The 24,453-nt window shown below is 41.6% G+C and overlaps 2 protein-coding genes across 3 annotated transcripts in view; both read left to right on the top strand.

The window, feature by feature from the left end:
* si:dkey-13a21.4 (uncharacterized protein LOC494576 homolog) overlaps nt 1-24,453 on the top strand; it is a 991,873-nt gene that overhangs the window by 901,721 nt on the left and 65,699 nt on the right. The window lies entirely within an intron of this gene.
* The window catches only part of fgd1 (FYVE, RhoGEF and PH domain containing 1), a 194,969-nt gene that overhangs the window by 124,593 nt on the left and 45,923 nt on the right, over nt 1-24,453 (top strand). For both annotated transcript variants that reach the window (XM_028813296.2, XM_028813297.2), the window contains exons 2-3: nt 12,159-12,347; nt 16,984-17,164. In XM_028813296.2, coding sequence (XP_028669129.1) covers nt 12,159-12,347; nt 16,984-17,164 — 370 coding nt within the window. The remainder of the gene's footprint in view (nt 1-12,158; nt 12,348-16,983; nt 17,165-24,453) is intronic.

Raw genomic sequence — 24,453 nt, 5'->3', positions numbered from 1 at the left:
TAGTACAGAGAGGTCAGTTCTGTGCTATATGCAATCATCAGATTCAAATGTTAACAGTTCACACACAACCAAGGGCCGTCCTTTCTACATTTATGACATGTGTACCTGTTGCAATGTACATACGTCTCTTTGTGCTGTGGTTACTATTACACTGAAGAGGCTGGGGAAGCGGCTGTCTTGGAACTGAAGCTTGTCGATGTTGCATCCTCTTTTGCTTTATCCATCGCCTTTTCTTGTAAGAAGCGAAGACGAAGTTCCTCTGCAAGGTGAGCCATGAACACTCTTCTTTTCTCAGTGCCCCCCGTGCATGCCTTGTACAGTAGATGTGCATTGATTGCCACCAAGTCAAGTGTGTTATAGCACACAGCAACTGGCCACCTGTGTGCTCCTGCCGCACTGAATAAGCTCACACCTTCTGGTGCATGATGTCAACGCAGCACCGGAAAAAGAAGACAGAGACAAATACAGTATATATGACATTTTGAAGAGATCATTTTATGACCTGAATAGTACCAATCAGAAAACATCATCGCACTAATGCAATATTATTTGAAAACAAACAGCGTCAGATCGGGTGTGAATTTGTACTGGCGCTGTCTGTTAGAGTCAGATCATGTTCCTGGTCGAGGGAGCGCGTGAACATGACTGAGAGAATAAGACTGAAAAAAAAGCTACCTTTTAGAAATGCCATACATTTACACCCAATCGGACGCTGTTCGTTTTCAAATAATATTGTATTAGTGTGATGATGTTTTCTGATTGGTACTATTCAGTCTGCTTGCTGCTTTTGCTTATCAACACATTTAGAAGACAAAAGACGCTGACAGAGAGGTGCGAAGGGATTTAAGGTGGGCCGGATTTACGAGTTTTTTTGTTGGCTCTGGTAATTCTAGTGTTAAACAAAGGCTATATGAAATTAGAATGTGCCCTGTTACAGCATCCAAAGAGACATACAGTGGAACCTCAGTTCACGAATGTCTCAGTACACGTACAACTCGATTTACGACCAAAAAGTTCTCCAAACTTTTGCCTTGGTTCACAACCACACACTCAGTTTGTGCGCGCCGATGATTTCCGCACGTGTTGCATTGTTCTCGGTCAGACGTGCATGAGTGCGTGCTTTCGCTATGAAGTCTTTGTGCTCTATTTCATTTCCCTTCCGGTTCATACGCGCCGATTACTGTATTTAAGCACGTGTTCAGCCTCTCCCTGTTCATTGTTCTCAGTCAGACGTGCGTGCTTTACCTGTGAACTCTTTGTGCTCTACAGTATTTTGTGTGCTTTTGCAGTTAACCATGGCTTCTAAGCAAGTGAAGAGTGGTGAGAAGAAAGTGTTGCAATGTTACTTTTCCCTTTTTTCAAATGTTCATTTTTTTCCCTGTGCTTAACCCTTTAACCGCCAACTCCCTAAATATTCCCCACGCCAGGCGAAATCTGAACAATTTTCGTTTTTTTACTTTTTTACATTTTTTTTACATTTTTTACATTTATTCAAGCAGTATTGACCACTAAATGTTGTGCAAGTTGCCAGTGTATACACGAAATTTATAAATGTAACCTGAATTCTCAGCTAAGCAGAACATCTTGATACCAAACCGTGCCCTTTTCAATGGTAGATACTGTCGAAACTGTAAGCGGCCCTTCCACGACAATAAACTTTCATCAACTGCAACTGACGGTCCTGGCATGTAGGGCAACTGAAATGCTTCAAATAAATGATCAATCAAAGGACGTAGCTTGAACAAGTGGTCGCGGTTTGGATCTTTCTTATCTGGCTCGTTTCTGTTGTCATTCAAATGAAAGAATTTCAGCAGCAAAGAGAATCGGTTACGTGTCATGACAGCTGCAAAAATATGTGTTGCATACATAGGATCTGTAGACCAGTACATCTCAATATCTGGTTTTCTGATTATTCCCATCAACATCAAAATCCCAATGAATTTTTTCATTTCGTTTTCATCAGTGTCAAACCAAGCACGAACACGGGAATGTGGAGGTAAATTGGGATTTTTCTCAATAAACTGTGCTGCATACAGATTTGTCTGATGAACAAAATGTCTGATCAAATCAGGTGACACAAACAGCTCATAAAACTGCTCAGCAGTGTAATTGTTTACATCAACAATAAAGCCACACGTTCCCTCAAACGAATGCAGAAAAGGTAGTTCACCACGGGCAGCAGCCCAGCTGAGATGCTGGGGATACACCCACTCAGCGCCGTCATCCGATGCATCTTCATTCACAGTATCATGCAGCGCACGTTGCTGCTCATCACTGTCACTAAAATCTTCTTCAGAACTGCTACAATCATGATCAGAACTGTCCAAAATCGCCTGCAAAGCCTCACTTGAAGTCAGTTTACGTTTCGCCATATTCACAGCTGTTACATGCGAATCACGTCACATGACCGGCCAAAACAACCACAGACTTGTCGAAATACAACGTAGTAATAATACCCACGCCAAACCGTCAGTTATACTACTTGCCAGGCATTCATATAACCACAGGCAAATGTGCCGGATAATTCCGGCAGTATGGCGTTAGCAATAAAACAACGGTGCCGGATATATCCGGCAGAGGGCGGTTAAGGGGTTAAAACTCATTTAAAAAGAGTGTTTACAGCGATCAGGTTGTAATGCTATTAGCGTGAACTCCTGCAATGTTACTGTCTTGGTTGGCTTTTAAATAAAGTTCGGATTTGTTCAAATGTTCCTTTTTTTCCCCTGTGCTTAAAACTCATTTAAAAAAAAGTGTTTATACAGCGATCGGATTGTAAGGCTATAGCGCGAACTGCTGCAATGTTACAGAGAGAGAGAGAGAGAGGGCTTGCGTGCTTCTGAGAAAGGGGGGTTTCGCGTGCTGCTGAGCAGGGAGCCTGGGTGTTTGTGTCAGGTTATTCAATGTTTTTACATTTAGTTTACTATTACACTGTGCATTCTATGGTGTAATTAACTATATTTGTGCTTAAAAATCTTAAAAAAAAATATTTACATACAGTTCGTACGGTCTGGAACGGATTAATTGTATTTACATACAATCCTATGGGGGGAAATTGCTTTGGTTCACAACCAAATCGGTTTACGACCAGAGGTTTGGAACGAATTATGGTCGTGAACCGAGGTTCCACTGTACTGTAATCTTCTTCTTCTTTCTGCTGCTCCCATTGAGAGTACCCACAGCAGATCATCTTTTTCAATATCTTCCTGTCTTTGTCATCTTGCTTTAGTGATGCTGCATAATATAACTATAAAACTGACCATCAATTCAAGAGAGAAAATATATGAAGTAATATTGATGGACAAATAAACATAACATTCTCAAACCCACTTAATGAAAGTCATGGTTCTGGGGTTGAAGCCTATCCTGACACATCTGGTTACAAGGCATTTAGCTGATTTTGTACAGGACATCGTTTCATTGCAGAGCTCCTTCACACGCACAGGAGCCACTTTGGAGTCAACAAGTCCTGCATGTCTTTGGTGTGAAGCCAGTTTCTCATGGTGGAATTTAATGAATATGTTGATTTGAAAATCATATCAAGAGCAGCAGCATTCATTTTACCTGACATCTCAGTGGAAGCACAGCCAAATTTGGTGTCTCCGTTGTCCTCTTTGGACATTCCTTTAGCCTATCTTGTCTTTCTTGTAATTGTGCTGACAAGGCCGTTTTCTAGGTGTGTCCTGTTTGGTGCCTCCTGGGCATGCTTTTATGCCAGATGCTCATAAACACGCACAAGCATATCGTCTCCACCCATGAGTGTACATTCATTCAAATTCCGAGGTGTTGCGCATTTTATAAACATGACTTTGAGTAATGTACTCATATCCGGTTGGTTTCCGTAAATGAGGACTCAAATGCAAAATAATTTACTTATCAGCCCACAGTTGAATTTTTACATTTTTTATGTAGGATTTTAGACAAATTATAATATGATAGCTGTCAGTGTGCAAGAAGCATGGAAGCTGTGCAGCACTTAGTGGTGGGTAACTATGATGGTCCACAGAACAGCAGCGGAAGTGGAGAGCACCATGCAGCCGACAGACGTGTGCGTCATGACAGTCCGGCAGATGACAAGCAGGAAAATAATAAAACCAAGCGTGCCAGCGTAGGTGGGCACAGGGCTTGAAATTAATTGGTTAAATTAAGTTTAACCCACGGGGGGGGGGGATATAAGACTCTGGGGAAGGAGGGGGAATGAAAATCCCACAGTTTCCAAAGCACTTCAATGTTAATATTTCAGGCATTGCCACAACTTATTCATTCTGATGTTTACAGTAGTTTATACAATTTAGCGTAGATAAAGTCATCAGCCAATCTTTAAAATAATTTATTTCTGTTATTTTAACTTTAAATAAATATTTTTTTTAACTTTCCATGTAGAGATTTCCACTCTTGTTTAGTCAAAAAGCCAGACTTTCTGAGGACAAATTGCATCCGAAGAATAATACAAAAAAAAATCTGAAGAATGTAAAATAAAATATGCTGAGAAAAAGAAGTGTTTTTTTATTTCATTTTTTTTCTCCATGCTGTACCATTTTTCCTGTCAGAGAGCAATTTTTTGCAGTTTTAAGACAATCGAGAAATCATCATAAGGCTGTATGTGTGTATCCTGTTAATGTAAGAAATTGAAGATATTTAGTTAAACTTTACTTAATGTATCCTTAGCTTAGGTGGCGCAGTAGTGCAGACTGATTAGCATTGCTGGTTCAAGTGCAGCACCTGATCGTGTCTATTTGGGGTCTGCATGGTCTCTGTGGGTTTCTTCTGGGTGCTCCTGCTTTCCTCCCACATTCTCATGGACTTGCAGGTTTGGTTGAATGGTCCCAGTGTGAGATTGTGGGTCAGTGGACCAGGCGATGAACGGGCTTCCTGCCCAGGGTATTTTCCTGCATTATGCCCAGCACTGCTATGCAGGATTGACTCCCTTCTGCTCTGAGTTGGGGTAAGCAGCTCTGAGAAGGTCTAGGACTATTATTAGTTTGCTAGACAACTTAACAAATTTGCTTTGTAATTACTGTGAACTGTTGCCAAAACCAAATTACATTTCTAAAAGACCATAACAGAATGTGAAGGAGACTTGTGGTATCATAGAGAAAGGTGTCCTACAAAGTGTTCATTTTCTACTGTGATGTCATTCAGTGGTGGCTTCTTTAATCAGGAATATATCAGATTTTACCCTTGAGCATTGTTTTTTATTTTTTTATGTGTATCACTGATTTTACTTTTCAGATTAAAGTTTAAAGCCAGTCAATCCACCACAGAGATTTTAGAGAAATAACAATTATGAGTATATGAATACAAATTCACTAAGCAATCCAAGTCCATTTCCTGAATTGTTTTATTGATTTGATTGAAAAAATATAATTCAGCTAATTTTTACGTTTCAGTTTTTTAACAAAAATTAGCTGAGTTTCTCCTAAAGTGCAGTTTAGACACAGGATATCGCCCGTAGCCCACGTCTCAGCTCCGCTGAACAGGCGATCAGTTTGCCGAATTGCAACAGAATGGTGATGTGCTATGCATGTGAGCTTAACATTTATAAACAATGAATAAAAATAATTAAGTAACAAATTAGACACATATGTAAAGTAGTAATTAAACAAAAATGAATATTCTTGTTATAACAAAGAGTGATTTTCTAATAAATATGTGTGGTAAAAATCACACTTTAAAAATTCACATTTGAAGGTATTACTACATTTGTGCAGGATACCTGTGATCCATGCCGAATTTTAAGCCCTGTGGTGTGTGTTAGTTTGTCTCATGATGGACTGGTGCCCATTTTGCACTTTGTTGCACCCTTGGCTTTACCTCTTAATGTGTGTGATGGAAAACACTCCAGAACTTTCTTCCTTTACATAGCATGTAAAACTAGAGAACATCAAGCACAGGGCAGAAACCAGTCAGATCCATCACGGGGTGCAGTTTCCCACACTTGAACCAGTCTGGGATATCCAGTTAACTGAACCTGTACTTCCTTAGAATGTAAACCAACTGTAAAACACTCAGAGGAAAAGGAGACATGGAGGAAACATGCAAACTGAACAGAGATAGTAACTAGATGGGGGTCAGAGGCCGGTCTGAGAGCTGCAGGACAGCAGTGCTGCCCACAACATGTCGTATCATATGATTGTCCAAGTATACCTGCTCCCCAGGTCTGTGTGGCTTTTCCTTCAACATTCCAAAGACACGTAGGACAGGATAACTTGAGAGTCTGAAATGACCTAATGTGAATGAGTATGGATGTATGTCAGTGTGTCCATGTCCTGAATGCTGCCTGAATAAGTTTAGGACCATCATGATCCTCAAATGGACTCAACAGATTTGATAATGAATGGAAACATTGCAGGGCTGACTCAGTGTGCCTCTGCAAAATGATAAGGTAAAACAAAAAAAAAATAGAAAAGAAGGTTAGAGATGTAACTGTCAACTGTGCAACCTTCATAAAGATTCACTCCTTCTGATGTCTACTTTTCTGTTCTGTTTTTTTCAGAGTGGGAATATCTTTTATCTTCTGGTTTTTTTCATAATGAATGGAAATATTATGTTTAGATGCACTTTTTTGACAGATTTTGGGTTCCTAGAAAGGTTCCTTACACTTTGTGTCACCTCTTATTGTTTAATATGGAATACATCTGATTTGCATACACCCAGTTGAATTCTGTTACAGCTGCGTTGCCAGTGAATTGGCAGAGCAGTAGGCATTGAGAGTAGTAGTAGCCAAGCAGTGCTGTGAACTGTTTCCTCGACTCATCGTTCTGTTCATTCCTGAAGAGTTTCGGTGTGGTTGTACTGCCTCTGCATGGGTGTGGAAGTTTCACTTTTACACAAAGAGTTATGAGGAACATCTTCATTACCATTCAGCACAGGAGAGGTAAAAACTATTGCAGTCAAAGCTTTTTGTATTTTTTCTTAAATTAACAATTTAACAATTTTATTGAATACATTTTTTTGATTTGGCTAAAATAATTATAAAGTTTTAAAACACACCATTATAAGGTGGATGGATTCATCCCAGAAGAGACATCACAGCAGATAGACCTGGGGATTATATTTTCATCTGGACACATTTGTGCCTTAAAGGCGTAGGTGAAAGTGTAAGTGTTGATCTTAGTAAAAGGTTTGTTGAGGCCTAGTCTCTTGATTACTGACCACAGTTTGATCCTCATATGAATGGTGTGCAGTGGGCTGAGGGCTACATTGGCTGCTGGTCTTTGTTACACTCCATTGTGCTAATTCTTTCATATAAATGTAATCCATTCTTCATAAGCATTCTTGGTCCTCAGTATCTGTGTTGCCTGCAGAGTCTCGCTTGGCCAAGGTATCGTGACGCACAGGATTTTCATAAGGACAGTGTTGCTTTTCATTTCAGTCACTTTCTTATTTATAGCAACAGATGCACCTAACATCCTGGTTAACACTTGTTAACGTGATCTGGGACACGTTGGCAGTGTCTGAGGGGAATGGGGGACATGGCAACTGTTTCCTAGAGTCTTCCTCCTGATCAGTAAGGCAGCGTTCAGCTACTACATGTGGCAACGTCCTGCTCAGCTCTTTCTAAACCAGCAATACCCATAGGAATGCAGTGAGATATCATAAACCGAGTGGAAGAAGATGAGTCAGGGTGGCACATTTCTTCCAACAGATAAAAGGAAACACTGAAAAAATGTGACGTATTAATGTTTGGACATTAATGATTTGTGATTTCTTATGTAGTGTTTCCCCACCATGAAAGTTAGTGTGTGGACTGTTCAATAATCGCAATCACCTGCTCAGTTTCCCATAGGGCCCTCCCCTATTTTTGGGGACAGGTTGGGTCAAAGACATTGCAATGGCCAAACTTCAAGTGTATTGAATTAATTTCATCAAATCGCTGCGAATTTCAAAGGGGGGCATACTGTTTTCCTGCTCATATTCTGAAGGTCTTTATGTCAAATGGTTACACTTGAGTGGCCTTGTGCTTTGTGAAGACTTGGAAACAATCTTTCAGAAAGTCACCCACCGTGATTCACAAGTCGAGTCAATGAGGAGTGGTGAGATTTCAGCAGCTGCCTCCTGAAATGTGACGGGCCTTCCATTGTGATAGACGTTGTGAGCTATAAGTCAGACACTACTTTCAGTCGATATTATGATCCCCATCAGCTCCAAAGCGAATGCATTTGCTCAACTTTCACCCTCTAGTAGCAATGCAACTTATAATGCAAAGCAAGCAGCAATCTTCTGACCTGCTGCTTGTTATAACAAGTTCTGACTCAATTAAAAGTGTGGGGAAAAGTGAGGGAATGACAGGAGTCAAAAAGAAATGTTGGGGTGCCAGCCAGGTTACCCCGTTTACTTGACAACTAAAGAAAGTGAAAATAACAAGCACTTGATAGCATGACATAACAACAAAGCAAATCTATAGCCATTGGCTACATGTTTATAGACTCCGGAGAGCAGTCCAATCTCAGGGCAGAAGTGCCGTAATTTGCAGGTGACTTATCTCCTAAATGAGACCCCACCTTCTGGGAACGTCTTGCTTTTAGAGCACCTGGAGCAGAAGGGGCGGGTTAGGTGCCCTCAATGGGCGTCTTCTCTGAGCTGTGGGTGATTGAAGAGATCGGAGAGCCAGTGATCGCGCCCCCTGCTGTCCCGTGGTGATAGTGCATACCTCAGGTGACCCTCAAGTAAAAAGTAAAATTCATGAAGTAACAATAAGCAAGGAAAAAGAGTCGTGAGACAAGCATTCCATACTCTATTCAGAGTAAGTATAGGAAGAAAGATCTCCAGAAATAGAGAGGCAAGCTGGCAATGATGTCAGATGTTTATTTACTCAAATTGTCACTAGATAGAACCTGTTTTCCTGGAGATGTGGTTCTAAGGAGTGTCTTGGCTTAAAAGTTTTTCTTAATTTTTTTTTCCTGATATGCTGCACAATATTCAAAAATCCATTCCTTGTGTATTTATTGGTCAGGAGTTTTTTAGCAGCGGCCTTTTGCTGTTTGTTTTTACGCTGTAGTAAGCGAGTCATCTGTCACCTTGTTAAGTAGGCCTTGGTCCTTATGAGAAAACACACTTGGCAGAAGTTCTGAATGCTGTGTTAGGGCGGCTGAGGAACTGAACTGTCAACCACAACCTCTCCTGATTCTGCCTGTCTGATTGTGTTGTGTACATAATAAAGAGTGTTCCTTTAACCCAGCGGCGACCAGGTATTACTAGTTTTAGAAAATGAATGAATGGCTACAATTGGTTAGCTGGTGGCCTTTGAAGAGTTCAGCCTCTGTGTGACTGGCATAAGCTTAAGTAGAGCGAGTCACAATGGAAAGAAGTCCCAGTTTGCCTTACCCTCTCTCTGGGAGTGGAGGAGCTGAATGGGCGCTCCCTAAAACAGCAGGATTCACCAGAGCCCGGCAGTTTGCAGTTGATGTCATATCTGGATGTCGATACCAAACCTGTGCCTGTGCGGATTGCGACATGTTGTGGGTTTTTGCCTCCAGCTGTGCTAATAGTCAGCCATTGTGACTTCCCTGCTATACTTTAAAGTGGCACTGTTGTAGCACATAGGATTGGCCAGTAATGATGAGTATAATTAATCAATTCATTTTTGTCTGGTCTGCATCCTTACCTTTCAACAGGAGTGTGCAGCTTGCTGCTCAACCCAGCTGGAGCGGAGCTTTGTTCAAGGAAGATAACAGAGCTCCTCCGCTTGTCCGGCCAGCTGCACCCGGTCATAAGCAATAAATCCAGGTGTGTGGTTAAGCCAAGTCTGCCTTTCCACCTTAAAAAAAAAAGCCAACTTGTGATCTGACAGCTGGGAGCGTCCTCTCCGAGCTCAGAGGAGGAACCTGTTGGTTCCTGAGTGTCATTGTTATGAAGCAGTTGCTGGGGAGCTTTGACTCTGGAGGCGGGGTCACACTTTTTAATCCCGCTTCTGAAATGAGTATTCAAATAGTTCCTAACGGCCGGTGCTGCTGTGCTCCTTCATTGCTGCTGTGTCCTGGGGATGTTTGATTATTTGTTGGATCCTCGGTTCTTTATATTCTACGCTACACAGGAGACAAAACCTTTCCCACTTTAAAAGGTACAGTGAATGTATTTTTACAATCAGCTGGCTGTTCTTGGATCAGAGTGGATTTGAGGCAGGAGCTGGTTGGCATACTCTGTGCTTGGATTACAAAGTTAGCTGCTCTGACCAAGTCTTAGTTTGTACCGGTTGGCAGATTATATGCAGATGCATGTAATGAAGTTACTGCATGAAACAGTGTGTGAGTATTTCTTAGGAGACTTTCCTTTGGGTCTGACATTTACGACTGCAGACATGTGGGATGGGCACTTTGGCAGCTTTCAGTGACATTCCACAGCTATCTGAGTCAATTTGGTGTTTGTTAAATCTGTAGCCGCAACTTGCTGAGTAAGGTCAGTTCAGCGTGAAGAAGAGCTCACCTGCAGCTTGCTCTGGGCCTCCTGATCTTCAGTTCTTATGTGGGAGCTTAGAAAAAAAAGTAGAAAGATAAAACTGAGAGCGCTTATAATGTCCAAAAATAAACAGGGAGTTTGAAAGGTAACTAGAAATAACAATAACCAACCCTCAGCACAGCACAGAGTGGCCTTTTGTAATTCTTTGCTTGAGAAGGCGTCTAGTTTTTTTCTATTTTTTTTATTTTTGCATTTTTAATTACCTGACAGTGTAGTTGTAATATTCCTGAAAATGTATAAAATGTTTGTTGCATTGTATTAACTTTGACACTCAAAGGATTTATTGCAGGGTGTCTTGATTATGAAGAAGCGATGCCCAGCTATGTTTTGGCTGCTCTTCAAATGCTGGTCAATTGCGTCAATGACTACACATTGATTCTCGTTTGCTCGCATGTCTTTTGTTCAGTAGCTGCTTAATATCAGAAGAATTTCCACAAGCATGAGACCAAACACAGTTTCCTGTGGCTAGCCTGGCTAAAGTGCATACCAAAGCGAGATGAGACATGTTCAAAGCAAAAAGAAAAGGGAAGAGAGGAGCAGGTGGGATAAACAGAGTTCTGTGGAAGGGCAGCCCTGGATTCTGATTAAGGGCTCAGATGGAATGACATTTCACATCATTTGGAGTGTCGTTTCAGTCGCAGGGGCTTTTATTTATTGGACAATACTCTTAAGGTCAAGGTGTGTGTGTGAGGCAGAAAATCTGCTGTCCAATTTCACCTTCCATTCATCCATCGATATTTCTCAGCCTGCTTTATTTAGTACAGAACCACAGCCTTTTCTGTCAGCAGTGTGCTTAAGATAAGAGTGACCCCATAAACCTAAAAACATGCAGTACATACCCATAGACTCGCTAAGATTGGGCCCCTTTAGAGTCACACGCCAGACTAATGTCAGGATCTGTAGACTATGAGGGGTCAACAACAGTTTGTTTGGAGCAGGAGGAGACTCTACATGTTTGGCACGCCAACTGGGCACTGAACAAGGGTCCAAGCATTTTCACTTGTGATGTACCATAAGAGAACTGCTTTTTGTTATTCTAGAGACGAAACACTACCAAAATTAAAGGAGAAGGGCCAAAAGAAGAATGAAGCTAGAGTCAAAAATCAGGTAGTCAAACAAGTTTTTGTCAAGACCAAAATGTTAGACACAAATCGAGGTCAGAAATGAAGAGCAAAAAGATCAAAAACCAAAATAGACTTTCAGAATGAATTTCATAGTAAAGAGTTGTGTTATGTGTAATCTCGGACAGAGAAAGGTCTTCACCTCTTGACCTTTTAACCTGTCATGTCAATGACGTCAGAAGTCGTGACTGTGGAGACCACATTCTTGGTAACCGGGATCAGCATCTTAACAGCAAAACTCAAAAAATGGCCACATCCTAAATCAAAAGAAAATGGCATCAGAAACGGTGGAACATAATTTCATTAGCTTTAAATAAGCACTGAATCTCAAAACTGACTTAAAATATGGATTTCTAATACTTCAAACAAAACCTCATGCAGAAAAAAAAAAAAAAACGCCCAAAAATGTAACGGTGAGTACACTCTGATGAGGTACTGTAGGTGTTCATGCATGTGTACACACTCCCTGCTTTCCTCATTGCTAGGCTGTCTGATTCACAGCTTATCACAGGCTGCGGAGACATTCCAGGTTGGAACGGAATCCTTTGTAACTTTTCATCATCATCTTCTTTTTCTTCCTAGGCTCTACCTCCAGCCCAAGGGTTCTAACCAAGAGCCTTTCCCTGGAGCCAGGCCCCTGTGCAGGAGGAAGGGAAACCCCACATCGCCTGTGCTCGGACCCCGGACCCTTCAGCCCCGAGGACTGTAACGGGACAAGTGAGAAGCCAGCGCCAAAGCCGAAACCGCTGCCTTCAGGACCCAAGCCACAGGGTGAGTGTATCTATAAGAAGGATTAGCTCTGAGGAGCTTAGAGGAGAGATGTGCACAATTCTTAAAGAGAATGACCCACATTAGTCAAGGACTTGGATAACTTCTAATGAGTGAAAAGTTTACAGTCAGAACAGTTTAATTAATAATTAATAACTAATATAGCCGAGAACAGTGGCTCCCAAACTCGGTTCTGGGGACCCTCTCTGGCTGCAGGTTTTGTTCCAACTAACTTCAGTTTTTCATCGGACTCTTAGCTTAATTAAGTGAGTCATTATTTCCCTGTTTTTGTGTTTTGGAATCAAAGTAGATATTACAAATTAAGTCTGTTAGATTTTTATTAAAATGTAATAAGTAGTTATATGGGGAATATGTAGGTTTTCTATGTCGTTAACAGTATTTTCAATCTAATTTTTTTTTTTTTATTTATTTCGCCTTATACAATTTCTTGTATTAGGAATTTGTTAGTTTTCGCATACCCCTTGGGGTCAGAGCGCAGGGTCAGCCATTGTACAGTGCCCCTGGAGAAATTACAGGTTAAGGGTCTTGCTCAAGGGCCCAGCAGAGTTGGATCTCTTTTGGCAGTGACGGGGATTCGAATCGGCAACCTTCGGGATACCAGCGCAGATCCTGCTTTTCCACGTGTTCTGGTTATTTAATTGATTATTTACTAATTAGTGAGTCTGACACTGAAGTCGTTGCTGCTGTCATCATCCCGGGTGTCTGCTGTGCTGGTGTCACTATTAGGGTTAAATGAAGGGAGCAAACTACACAGGAAAAGGGGAAAATAACAGGAAAACAACAAAAGAGTGTTAAGCATTTATAGCTTTAGAAAAAAATAGAAATATTTCTAAACCAGTAATGGCACACCGCACAATAACCTGCTGTGAATACACTTGACTTGAGCATTCATAGTGTTCATACTCTTTCTCTGTACGTTTAGCATTCGTTTGCTCAGAGGTTGATGCGCTTGCTACTTACTGAGCAGCTCTTCTCTTCTCCACCCTAGCGGCCCGCTTCTTCTCTTCTTTCGTCGGCATCTTTTTGAGTTAAAACTGATTAAGTCAGTGTTTGTGTTGCAATTACTTAGTATGTTTTCCTTAATTTTTCACCTAAGCTGGCACTTATGTCTTCAATATGCCTCAAGAATGATTTAAGACATGAAGAGGTAGGGGAAGTGACGGCGAAGGTGGTAGGGAATGAGAACGGCGCCCGTACGCCTGAGTTTATTCTACAATAAAATAAAATAAAAACAAAAACAGGAATAACCTTGGAGGTCAATCATCATCCCGAAAGCGGATAGTAGACATCACGTAGTATATGTATAGTTCAAACAGGTGATTTAAAATCTCAGACAGACAAATGGACAGCCACGAACGTATTATATAAGAAGATGTCTTATAAATGTAAAAACCATACTGTTGTGTTTTTCTGAATGCAGAATAAGAGAAGAGTTAGAAAAGACCAGCTAATTAAATGAGATCAGTTGTTATCGATTATTATCACCGATTGTGAATCTGGTTGGAACAAAAACCTGCAGCCATAGTGGGTCCACTGGCCTAGAAAATAGCAGCTGTACCCATGTCTGGATGTAAGAATTTTAATCTGCTTACAGTGTAAAAGGAAAGATGTGCCCTGTAGTTTCCAATGTGCGGAATTAAAACAAGGAAACACTGGAAAATGTAACAGAGGGACAATGGGAGCAGTGTCATCATGAAATGAGGAAGACCTGCTCCTCTCAGTAGTCCAAAAAAGGAGGCCTCCAGACTCGAATAACCTGGGACTGGAAGGGCAGAGAGAAAATCAGCTAAAATGAATTAGACAGTAATAGTGACTTCTCTGTTATTACTGAATTTGAGATGGAAAACTTAAAGACTCGACAGATTAACACGCATTAGTGTGTGCTGTGGAAACACTAACTGGTGGTTTACTTCACATATTGCTAAGTTCCACATCTTGAACATGTGTAATGGTAGACATGTTTTGGACTGGATGTGGTCTTCTGTTTTGAGGTTCCTGGTCCAAAGGCCTAGTAAAGTCCTTTTTTTACTTCTGTTCTGCTCAGCCCCCCTCAATTGCATCTTTCAAACTGGCAGCAGTTTTCATTAAAATCTTCAAGTTTTTCAAAGACACAGGCCATCAGCTGACCTCTTTTAGCTCACATTGATATATTTCTTGTCATTCTGCTGGGCTTAGACTTCTCAGCAAAGTACTGGCCCTCAGATATATGTGTGTCTTCTTTACTTAGATTGAAGTACAAGATTTCCATTCAGCATGGAGAGTTTACTGATATATAATATTAAAGACAACATCAAAGATGGTGAGATCCTTCACATATCTGACATATCTCTTTATGACTGTATTGTTATCAGAGGTAGTACCCTGCTGTCTATTGAACTTGAGTTTGTGGTCACTGCTTTGCACATCTGATTTCACTCCTCAACTTCGTGTAGTATAGAGTGTCGTCTTGGCTCGACCAGATAAGCTCTGTGATATCACATAAAGCTGTCTGAATTGTCTTATACCAAATGCTTAGGAGTGTGAAGAGTAAATTACAAATCTTTCACCTTGTTAAACTTTAATTTTAGCTGGGGTGTAGTGTGCAGAACAAAAACAGTGTCAGTTTCAGTTCCAAATGCTTGCGATTTGATAAAAAGAGCTGTCAAAATGAAGAAAAGGCAACGTGTGTTGCTGCGCTGTGCTGGGGATTCCACAGTCACAATGGAGTTTACGCTGGGAGATGTGCTAACAAGGCTGTACTTCAGAGAAACGCCTGAACTGCACTGCACTTCAGTTGACTAGTTTTATGACTTTTGAAATTTTGTTTTCCCTTTGGCCATTGTTGTCTTGAATGTCTGTTTGGTTTAATCAAACTTAGTGTCTCAGAAAGTTAACGGCGTGTCTCTGCATCAATGCTGTCGTGTCAGGATAGACCCAGAAACGGGATAAGCGGGATTGAGAAACTCAATGAATGGATAGCTGCCAAGTATAAGTATTTACCTCATGCTGTTTTCACAACTCTTATTGCTACCTGGATAAAAACAGAAACTGTTTCTGTTTCACAATAAAGACATTTCAAGGTTCTGTTTTTTCAGAAGCGTACAATCAGTCGTAAAAACAAGTGCTTCACAGGCTGACGTTTTAGCAGTGAATACAAATGCCCTCGAATAACCCTTACTTGTTAGTATTCAAGTAGGCTTCTGGCTGTAGCTTCCTTTTTTGCAGTTTGTATAAATGAGTGAAGGCAATCCTTTCTGTAACAATCTGGAAGTCGTACGAGTACTCATCGTGTATAATTCTGTGCACGACTGCTGATATACTCTGTTCTTTAGTATTTCTGTGAAATCATAAAGTTATTGAATAGAAAACACCAAGATAATTCATATCCAATCATTCATTGTCCAACCCGCTATATCCTAACACAGGGTCACGGGAGTCTGCTGGAGCTAATCCCAGCCAGAACGGGGTGCAAGGCAGGAACAAATCCCCGGGCAGGGCACCAGCCCACCACAGGGCACACACACCAAGCACAATTTAGGATCACCAATGCACCTAACCTGCATGTCTTTGGACTGTGGGAGGAAACCGGAGCACCCGGAGGAAACCCACGCAGACACGCAGGGAGGACCCGGGAAGTGAACCTGCGTCTCCTAACTGCGAGGCAGCAGAGCTACCCACTGCGCCACTGTACCACCCCTATAATATAATATAATATAATATAATATAATATAATATAATATAATATAATATAATATAATAATAAAATAAGGGAAAACAGTCACAGATCAAGAATTCAGTACAAAGTAATCTGGCAGTTACTGGTCCCTCCTGGATCAGGGTGGCCATGCCACTTTTATGCCTCAATCTGCACACTGCCCCAAAGGCCATATACAGTGTTTTACAACAAGCTCTGCACCCACAGGTAGCTCTAGGCCGTATTTCGTAGCATCCAGCCTCTCACCAGTGTCTGTTGTAATTTACTGTTTAATTGCACATTTTGCTTTTGTGCTCCTGAACCCCTTACTGCGAGGCAGCAGTGCTACCACTGCGCCACCGTGCCGCCCCATATCCAATCATCTTTAGTTAAAATAATTAAATAATTATATCTGAAATGGTTCTGGATAGAGAAAATTTAGCGGATGCCCTGATTAGATAACAGATTGTAAGAGATAGAAGCTGGGCTGAACTTATGGGACCATCAGTAGTATTCATGGAGCAGGGAAAGTCCATTTAAACCAGTCCAATGTAACTCTGCCCAACAAGAGAAAAAATAAATAAATACCAACCAATCCTATGCCATCTCATCTCATTTCATCCAATCAGGTAAAAGTATAACCCCCCCATTCATTCCTTTTTAAAACAGCTTAAGGGTTACCATTAATTTTCACAAATGTCCACACTCACATAAGTCACCAATCAAGCTTTCTCATTCTGTATGTGGGCATCGTGGTGGAATATGTGGGGGAAAATTAAAGCTCACATGGGGTAAACATCACACAGTGCCGAAGGTGGGATTTGAACCGAGCCTCCTTATTACTCTCCATTTTTTATTAAATGTGGCTGATCACCAGCAGTTAGTTTGCGCTGTCACCAGTTTGTGTATGTGTTTATTTGACATTCTAATGTTTTATGTTAACAGTACCCCCGAAGCCAGCACATCTGCAAAGTGGAAATCGGCCAAGAGGCAACGAGCAGCACATCCCCCCACCTCCGTCACGACCCCTGCCTGCAGACCCACGAGGGGGACGGGGTACCCTTTCCCGGCTGGACTCTGCGCCTGCACCCTCCTGTGTGCTGTCACTCATTGAAAAGTTTGAAAGGTAAGTTCTGGTGATTCCATTGGTTACTTTTGGGATCGCTGCTGTGCTTTATGGTTTACCTTCTGTTAAGCCACATCTCAAGACACTCTCCTGGGACATTTCCTCCTACAGTTTAAATTGTATTTATAACTCGGTGATTGAAGCTATCTGGGTCCTGAGGCCTGAGTCCTGAGCAGCTCCTCCCAATTCCACTAACTCCTCCATATCCACATCCTAGATGAGGTTCTTCTGTCGAAACCCAGTAGCTCAGCCTCCTCAAACTGGATAGAGAGCTTGTGTTGTTATTTTATCACAGTGTGACCCCCTGCTTGGTGTCACTTTCAGCTCCATTGCTTGGTTTATTGGCCTGACAAATAAAAATGTGAAAGTCTCCAACATACCAGACATACAGCCAAAGTAACGCAGCTGACATGAATGATTTGGTGAAGTTTATATTAAATAAAAAAGCAGAAATCATCTCAGCAGATGACAGGTACCACTTTGTGAAGAGTCTGCCCTGGTAACATTCTGTTCTTCACAATGCCATACGGCTTTTTAATAAACTTTAACTATAGTGAAGGTGAACTATGCTTCCATATGGATGGTGAAAATGCTGAGCTCAAAGTCTATTGTCAAATTGCTAGAAGTAGCTATCGATTTTTTTAAGAGATGTGAATTTCATTGCTTGTTTTTGTGTTTTTATATTCTTGTCAATGTGGATAAAACAAAGAATGCAAATTTTGGGTTTTCTAGTGTAAAACGTGACATAAGTAACCTTTAGCTTTTATATTTCATTTTTGCCAAACACAACATTTTTTATTTAAATGCTAAGCTTTCATCAAATCTGCCAACCAGACATCCTTCCTCTGAGTGATCAGGTCGGTAAACTTCAGACGGGCGACTGTGTGCATTTTGGAGAGCAGTGCCTTCATTCTTGGTATCACTTTCAGCAGATGACTCTTGTGCACTGTTCTCCTAGTAGTGTGCTCATGAACACTGACATGAACAAGTGCAAAAGATGCTGACAGATTCTTAGCCATTACCCGTGTGTGCCTTGTAAGCTCTGCACAACTCGCTCCCAGCATTCATTTTCATTGTTGTCCACTCAGGAAATGGGAACCTTAGGTTTGAATTTTATTCACCAGTGCACCATGTCCAGAAGTATGGAATATTCTAAAGCAGGGTTTCTTGAAGTTTATTTTGCTGTGACCCAGTCTTGCCCTTTTTAGTGTCTTCCAGACCCATTCCTTGTTGAATTCCAGGATGATCATCAGTGCTGCAGCAGCTTCCCCAATGGTGAATTGAGGACAATTGTCAAATTAGGTGGGGGAGTAATCAAGGGCGTTCATCAGAGCGAGGTCCATTAGTTAACACTAGAATTACCAGAGCCAACGAAAAAACTCGTAACTCCGGCCCACCTTAAATCCCTTTGCACCTCTCCGTCAAAGTCTTTTGTCTTCTAAATGTGTCGATAATATCTGAAAGTGAGCGACCCAAAATTGTAAAGGGGAAATAATTTGATGTGTGTTTTGTGATCTACAACAATCTATGTGAACACATCTTTAAAACAGAAACGTTTTTCATGTTCATTCAGTAAGTAACAAAATGTAGACATGAACTGTATAATTTGTGAATGCTGATGGCCAAATATCAAATAAACACTTTCACAAAAGGTGCAAGTACAACATGACAGCTTCCGTGGTGCTGTGGTTAGAGGTGCCGACTTATAATCCAGAGGTCGTGAGTTCGAAACCAGCTCCCCGGCAAATTTACCGTTTTGAGTAGTGAGCTGCTCTTATTGTTAACATTATATAATAAAAACATACATTTGATTTGTGTCTGTAACAGCCGGTGTAATGTATAGCACTTGTAAAAGTTAGCGTTTTTTTTTTTTTTTTCACTTTTATTCTCTCTGTCACGATCACAATACAACACCCCCCCAAATCCCCCCCTGCCCCAGATCTGATGCTGTTACTTTTTATCTAAAACTGGGAATAACTGTAGATGTGAGTGGTGTTTTGAGACAATGGAACTGGAAATTCTCTGATCTGGAGGTTATAAAAGCTGACACACAAACGCTGGTGAATCTGCCTTCTTCGTATCTCACTGTCACTTGAATTTTTTTTTATTCAGTTTTATTGAGTGTTCCTGCTCACGCTGAATTAGTATGCACCTTATGGTCCATGATGTCAAAGCCGCACTGACAAAAAAATAGAGATGTAGGTATATATGATATTTGAAATAATGACCTGTATAGTAAATTTCAGAAAACATTGTGGCACTGATGCAGCATTATTCATACTGTATTATTCATATTCATTCGCATGCCTTCTTGCACTTGTAATCAGTGACCGCATTTTTTTTTTCGATCTTGCCCCTTTCAGTCTTTCAAATTTTGGTGCACAGTGCTGTTTCTTTTGTACTCCAGGACATGCAGAGGAAAGAACAGTACAGAGAGGTCAGTTCTGCGCTATATGCAATCATCAGATTCAAATGTTAACAGTTCACACGCAACCAAGGGCCGTCCTTTCTACGTTCATGACATGTGTACCTGTTGCAATGTACATACGTCTCTTTGTGCTGTGGTTACTATTACACTGAAGAGGCTGGGGAACCGGCTGTCTTGGAACAGAAGCTTGTCGATGTTGCATCCTCTTTTGCTTTATCCATCGCCTTTTCTTGTAAGAAGCGAAGACGAAGTTCCTCTGCAAGGTGAGCCATGAACACTCTTATTTTCTCAGTGCCCCCAAGCATGCCTTGTACAGTAGATGTGCATTGATTACCACCAAGTCAAGCGTGTTATAGCACACAGCTACTGGCCACCTGCGTGCTCCTGCCGCACTGAATAAGCTCACACCTTCTGGTGTATGATGTCAACGCAGCACCGGAAAAAGAAGACAGAGACAAATATATATGACATTTTGAAGAAATCATTTTATGACCTGAATAGTACCAATCAGAAAACATCATCGCACTAATGCAATATTATTTGAAAACAAACAGCATCAGATCGGGTGTGAATTTATACTGGCGCTGTTAGTTAGAGTCAGATCATGTGGGGGTTGTCGAGGGAGAGCATGAGCGTGACTGAGAGAATTAAGACTGAAAAAAAAGCTAACTTTTAGAAATGCCATACATTTACACCCGATCTGACACAGTTCGTTTTCAAATAATATTGTATCTGTGATATTGTATATGTATGTGATGATATTTTCTGATTGGTACTATTCAGGCTGCTTGCTGCTTTTGCTTATCGACACATTTAGAAGACAAAAGATGCTGATGGAGAGGTGCGAAGGGATTTAAGGTGGGCCGGATTTATGAGTTTTTTCGTTGGCTCTGGTAATTCTAATGTTAATCAAACTCCCACAATCCACTTCAGAAACTATCCGCCACTCATTACCATTAAATACAACAGTAAGTTGCGACCCAACGATGGCAACCCACAACCCATAGTTTTAGAAACCCAGGTCTAAATGGGCCCGCAAACATCTTGCCTTGCGGCAGTTTTAATAGCTCACTGTTTTTCTGAAGCAGTTTGGAAATGTTTGGGAAATCCACGATCAATTTTGTCAGTATGGGATGACTCTTCTGTTCTCTAATGTAATGGCCTTTAAGATCTTTCTATAAGAATAATCATTCACACACACACATACACAAAACAAGAAGGTAAAAAAACATGGATTGGATATTCAAGGTGTGAATATCCCTTAAGGACTGAGCCCCGGACACAGACAGACAGACACCTCCAAGTCTACAAAAGCACACATTTATTCACCAACTATTTACAATGTCCCACACACATACAGTGCTTCCAGCACCAAACACCTCTCTCTCGACTTTTCAATGGTCCTCTTCGGGCCGCCTTCTCCCCACTGTCCGAAGCCTTGTCTCTTTCCGCCCGACACCAGCTCCCCGACTGTTGGAAGGCAGCCCCTTTTATGCTTCCCTGGATATGCTCCGTGTGACCCTGGAATACCTTCCGCCAGTACTTCCTGGTGTGGTGGAAGTGCCGGCTTCCATGGCTCCAGGATCCAGTAAACTCCCCCGGTGGTGGCCATGGGCCCCTATAGGGGGTTCCCGTGAACCCTGTAGCAACCAGGGAGGCTGTCCTCTCGTAGCAAAGGTGCTATATAGGTGTCCCAGCTGGGTATGTCATCCAGCCGCCCGTGACAAGAGAAACAAGTTTCATTTGCTGTCATAGAATATAACAAGGTGTTGTGTTGATGTTGATCATAAAAGTTCACGAAACAAACTGATTGATAAGTGCCTAGGACTTTACTTGATCAGTCAGTTGAATAGTTTATGAATCTACAGTCAGAACCAAAAAAAGCAAAGCATATATGTTAGGAACTGAAGAGTTTAAGAGTCTTATCACTTTACTTATTCATATTGCTGACTGTGTCCAGCAAGGAGCGCTAACTCAACAGTCAGACCATGTTCAATGCTGGAGAAAGTTCACTAAACTTCAAGTGCCAACGACAAGAAGATAAACACATCAGCAGCACAAATCAATCACGACACAAATAATTGTTTTATACTTAGCATGCATGTTTTTGTACACAAATCCACCGTCAGACCCAAAAGAAAAGTTGAGAAGTGAACGGAAGTGTTCAAAGTGCTCTGGCTGTTGTCTTCTCCAGAGGTTGTAGGAGAGAGTTGTAGTTGGAGTGGGGAGCAATTCAAAAGTCTAATGGTTGAGCAGATCAGTAGCTGTGGTGCTCTGGCGTGTCAGAGGTTGTGGGATCTCAATATGCCCTCTTATGCCAGAGGGTGGTAGCACTTTAGGACAATATTACTTTGGTACAATAAAACAATCAGTGTCTAACTTGGAGTTTTACCATCCCTTTTCTAGATGTCTCTGCAAAACCCGACAGAGCCCAAGAAATGCTTTCTCAAGAACTTGTACAGTACAAGAATGGAAAAAAGGGCGTTTCAAAAAAGGAAGAGTGAGCAATGCAGCATAGTCATAATAATAATAATAATAATCAGAAATAAAAATAGATATTGAGAGGATAATATTTTATAAACAGGGTATTTACATGAGTGCAAAGTTTATTAAATGCACAGACCATAGTGATGCACTGAATGTCATTCATCTTCACTCCTGCCTAAACAAACCAAACATATCAAGAGTAGGATCTGGATCAAAATCGATCAAAGAACTTTAAAATATTCAACATTTGTAAAAGATGCAGAAAACGGAGAAAAGCCCAAATGCTCACCTCACAGTCAATGTAAAAAAAACTAAGATCTGACATCATCAGTCTAGTGAAGTCAGCAGTGAAAGCAGAGGAGGAGGCCTCTTTGGACGTTTCTGCACAGCCCAAGTAATTCTGTGCGTGTCAAGAATACGTTCCCATAATAAAACACACCAAGAAGGATACCCCATGCAGGGTTTATTCTTGCACTGCCTCAATGGTGACTGGATTGGCACCGACCCCCACAGCGCTGGACTGGATTGGCAGGTGTGAGTGTGTTACTGTGGTTCAGTGTTTAGTGGAGCCTCCTCTCATATGCAGTATCCCGAGTTTGAATGCAGCACATTTGCTCTGCCTGTGGAGTTTGCACATTTTACCTTGGCATGCGTGGGTTTTTCTTCGGGTTCTCACGTGCTCCCCTCTCATTCCAAAGGCATGCATGTTCATTTGAATAACGTGAGTGGATGGATGTGTGTGATTGGGCTTTGTGATGGGCTTGTGCCCGATCCTGCCATTATAGATTCTGGCACTGGTGACCCAAACTTGTCTTAAGTGGGCTTGATGTAATGTTGTAATGGAGACACCCTCCTTCATTTTGAGATCGGACTTGACTTTACCTAAGGTTTTGAAAGCACGCAGCACTTGCCCTTTGGTGACTTGCTGTCCCATCCAGGACTGCCAGAATTTGCTCTTGCTCTTTGCGACCTTGCAATTGGTTAGAGTGGGCTTCGCAAATGGATGAATGAACAGGTACATATAGTATTCAGTTCACACCCAGATCCCATGGAGGAGCGATATTGTACCTACACAAGCAGAGCTGCACTGGCAGTGTCACACATTTAGAGGTGGCATTGAAGTCAGCAGGCTGTTTAAGTGTAAGGAACAGTGGCACATTACGAATGACCTGTCCTCCTCCTCCGCCGCACTCCCGTTTTCTCACCCTGCCTCCTCTCCCTATCAGCCTAGTGCTCATTTTTCTTTCTACCATCCACTAATATAAGTCAGCGGGAGGCTAACTGCTAAAATTTCCCCGCAGACTCCTGTTACAGAATGAACTCACAAGATATCACATTATGCTCACACATGCAGATCCAGTTGATATTGAAATCAAGATATGTAGAGCACCTGGGAGGGTAACCAGCAGAAAAGTTGAGGACTAACAGTTGAGCTTTAACTGCAAAGATTAATCTGAGTAAATCTTTCAAGTCAATCATGTTTCATTCTTCTTATATTCCTTTTGTAGGAGCATCTGTGTTTTTTATTTATTTTTTTAAGACAAGTTGTCACTTTTGTAGGCTCCAGAGGCACAATCACATCTCTCATGCCGTTCAAACAGAGGGGCTGCTTGTTTCACAAGTTCTGATGCACTTCTGTTTGATGTTTTTATTTGCTCCTCCTCTCCTTTGATGCTGACAGGCAGCGCCCCGAGCCTCATCTCTCTTTTACATGTTTATTGAAGTAGTTACTGTAGGTGAAGGCTTTAATATGGCGGTGCCTTTTGTATTTTGGGAGAACCAGTGCCTGCAGTGGATACACGTAAGTGCCGATGCTCTGTGTTTAAGACTGAAGAGTGGGGAGCTGGAGTTTCAAGCGGTGTGATCCACCAATGTTCTGGTCCCCCTTAGAGTTTCAAGCGACATTTAATCAAATAGCCTTAGGGCCAGGGTTGGGGGGTTTCATGATGCGTGATGTGAGGCGGTATGCTCTAAAATACAGCCACTAAAGTGCTAAAAATTAAAAAGTACCGGTACTCTGGGCCCACTTCAAGCCTTGGGGTGACATTGCAGTTGATATCAGTTACCCCAGAGCTTATTTGGAAACCATGCAGAGTTCAGGTGAGGGGCCTCCGGCCATTCTCATGCTAACAGTCAGCAATGGAATGTCATTTTTGCCAGAAGGATCCACAGCCTGAAGGCCACCTGTTACTCCGGCCAAATATAACATAACAGAACATTCTCAAACACACTGTCAGTGTCCAAAGGATCTGTGGAGTCCAGAGGAATGGTTGAGGTGTCTGCCTGGCAACCCCATTAATTTTAGCAAAACAAAAAAAAACAAACGTTAGCCTGTTGGCTCAAAGAACAGAAATTTGACCAATCTAAAGTCTTC

This window comes from Erpetoichthys calabaricus, chromosome 11 (genome assembly GCF_900747795.2).
Source record: "Erpetoichthys calabaricus chromosome 11, fErpCal1.3, whole genome shotgun sequence".
NCBI lineage: Eukaryota > Metazoa > Chordata > Cladistia > Polypteriformes > Polypteridae > Erpetoichthys > Erpetoichthys calabaricus.
Note: the sequence above shows the minus strand (reverse complement) of the source record. Positions and strands in the feature narration are given on the sequence as shown.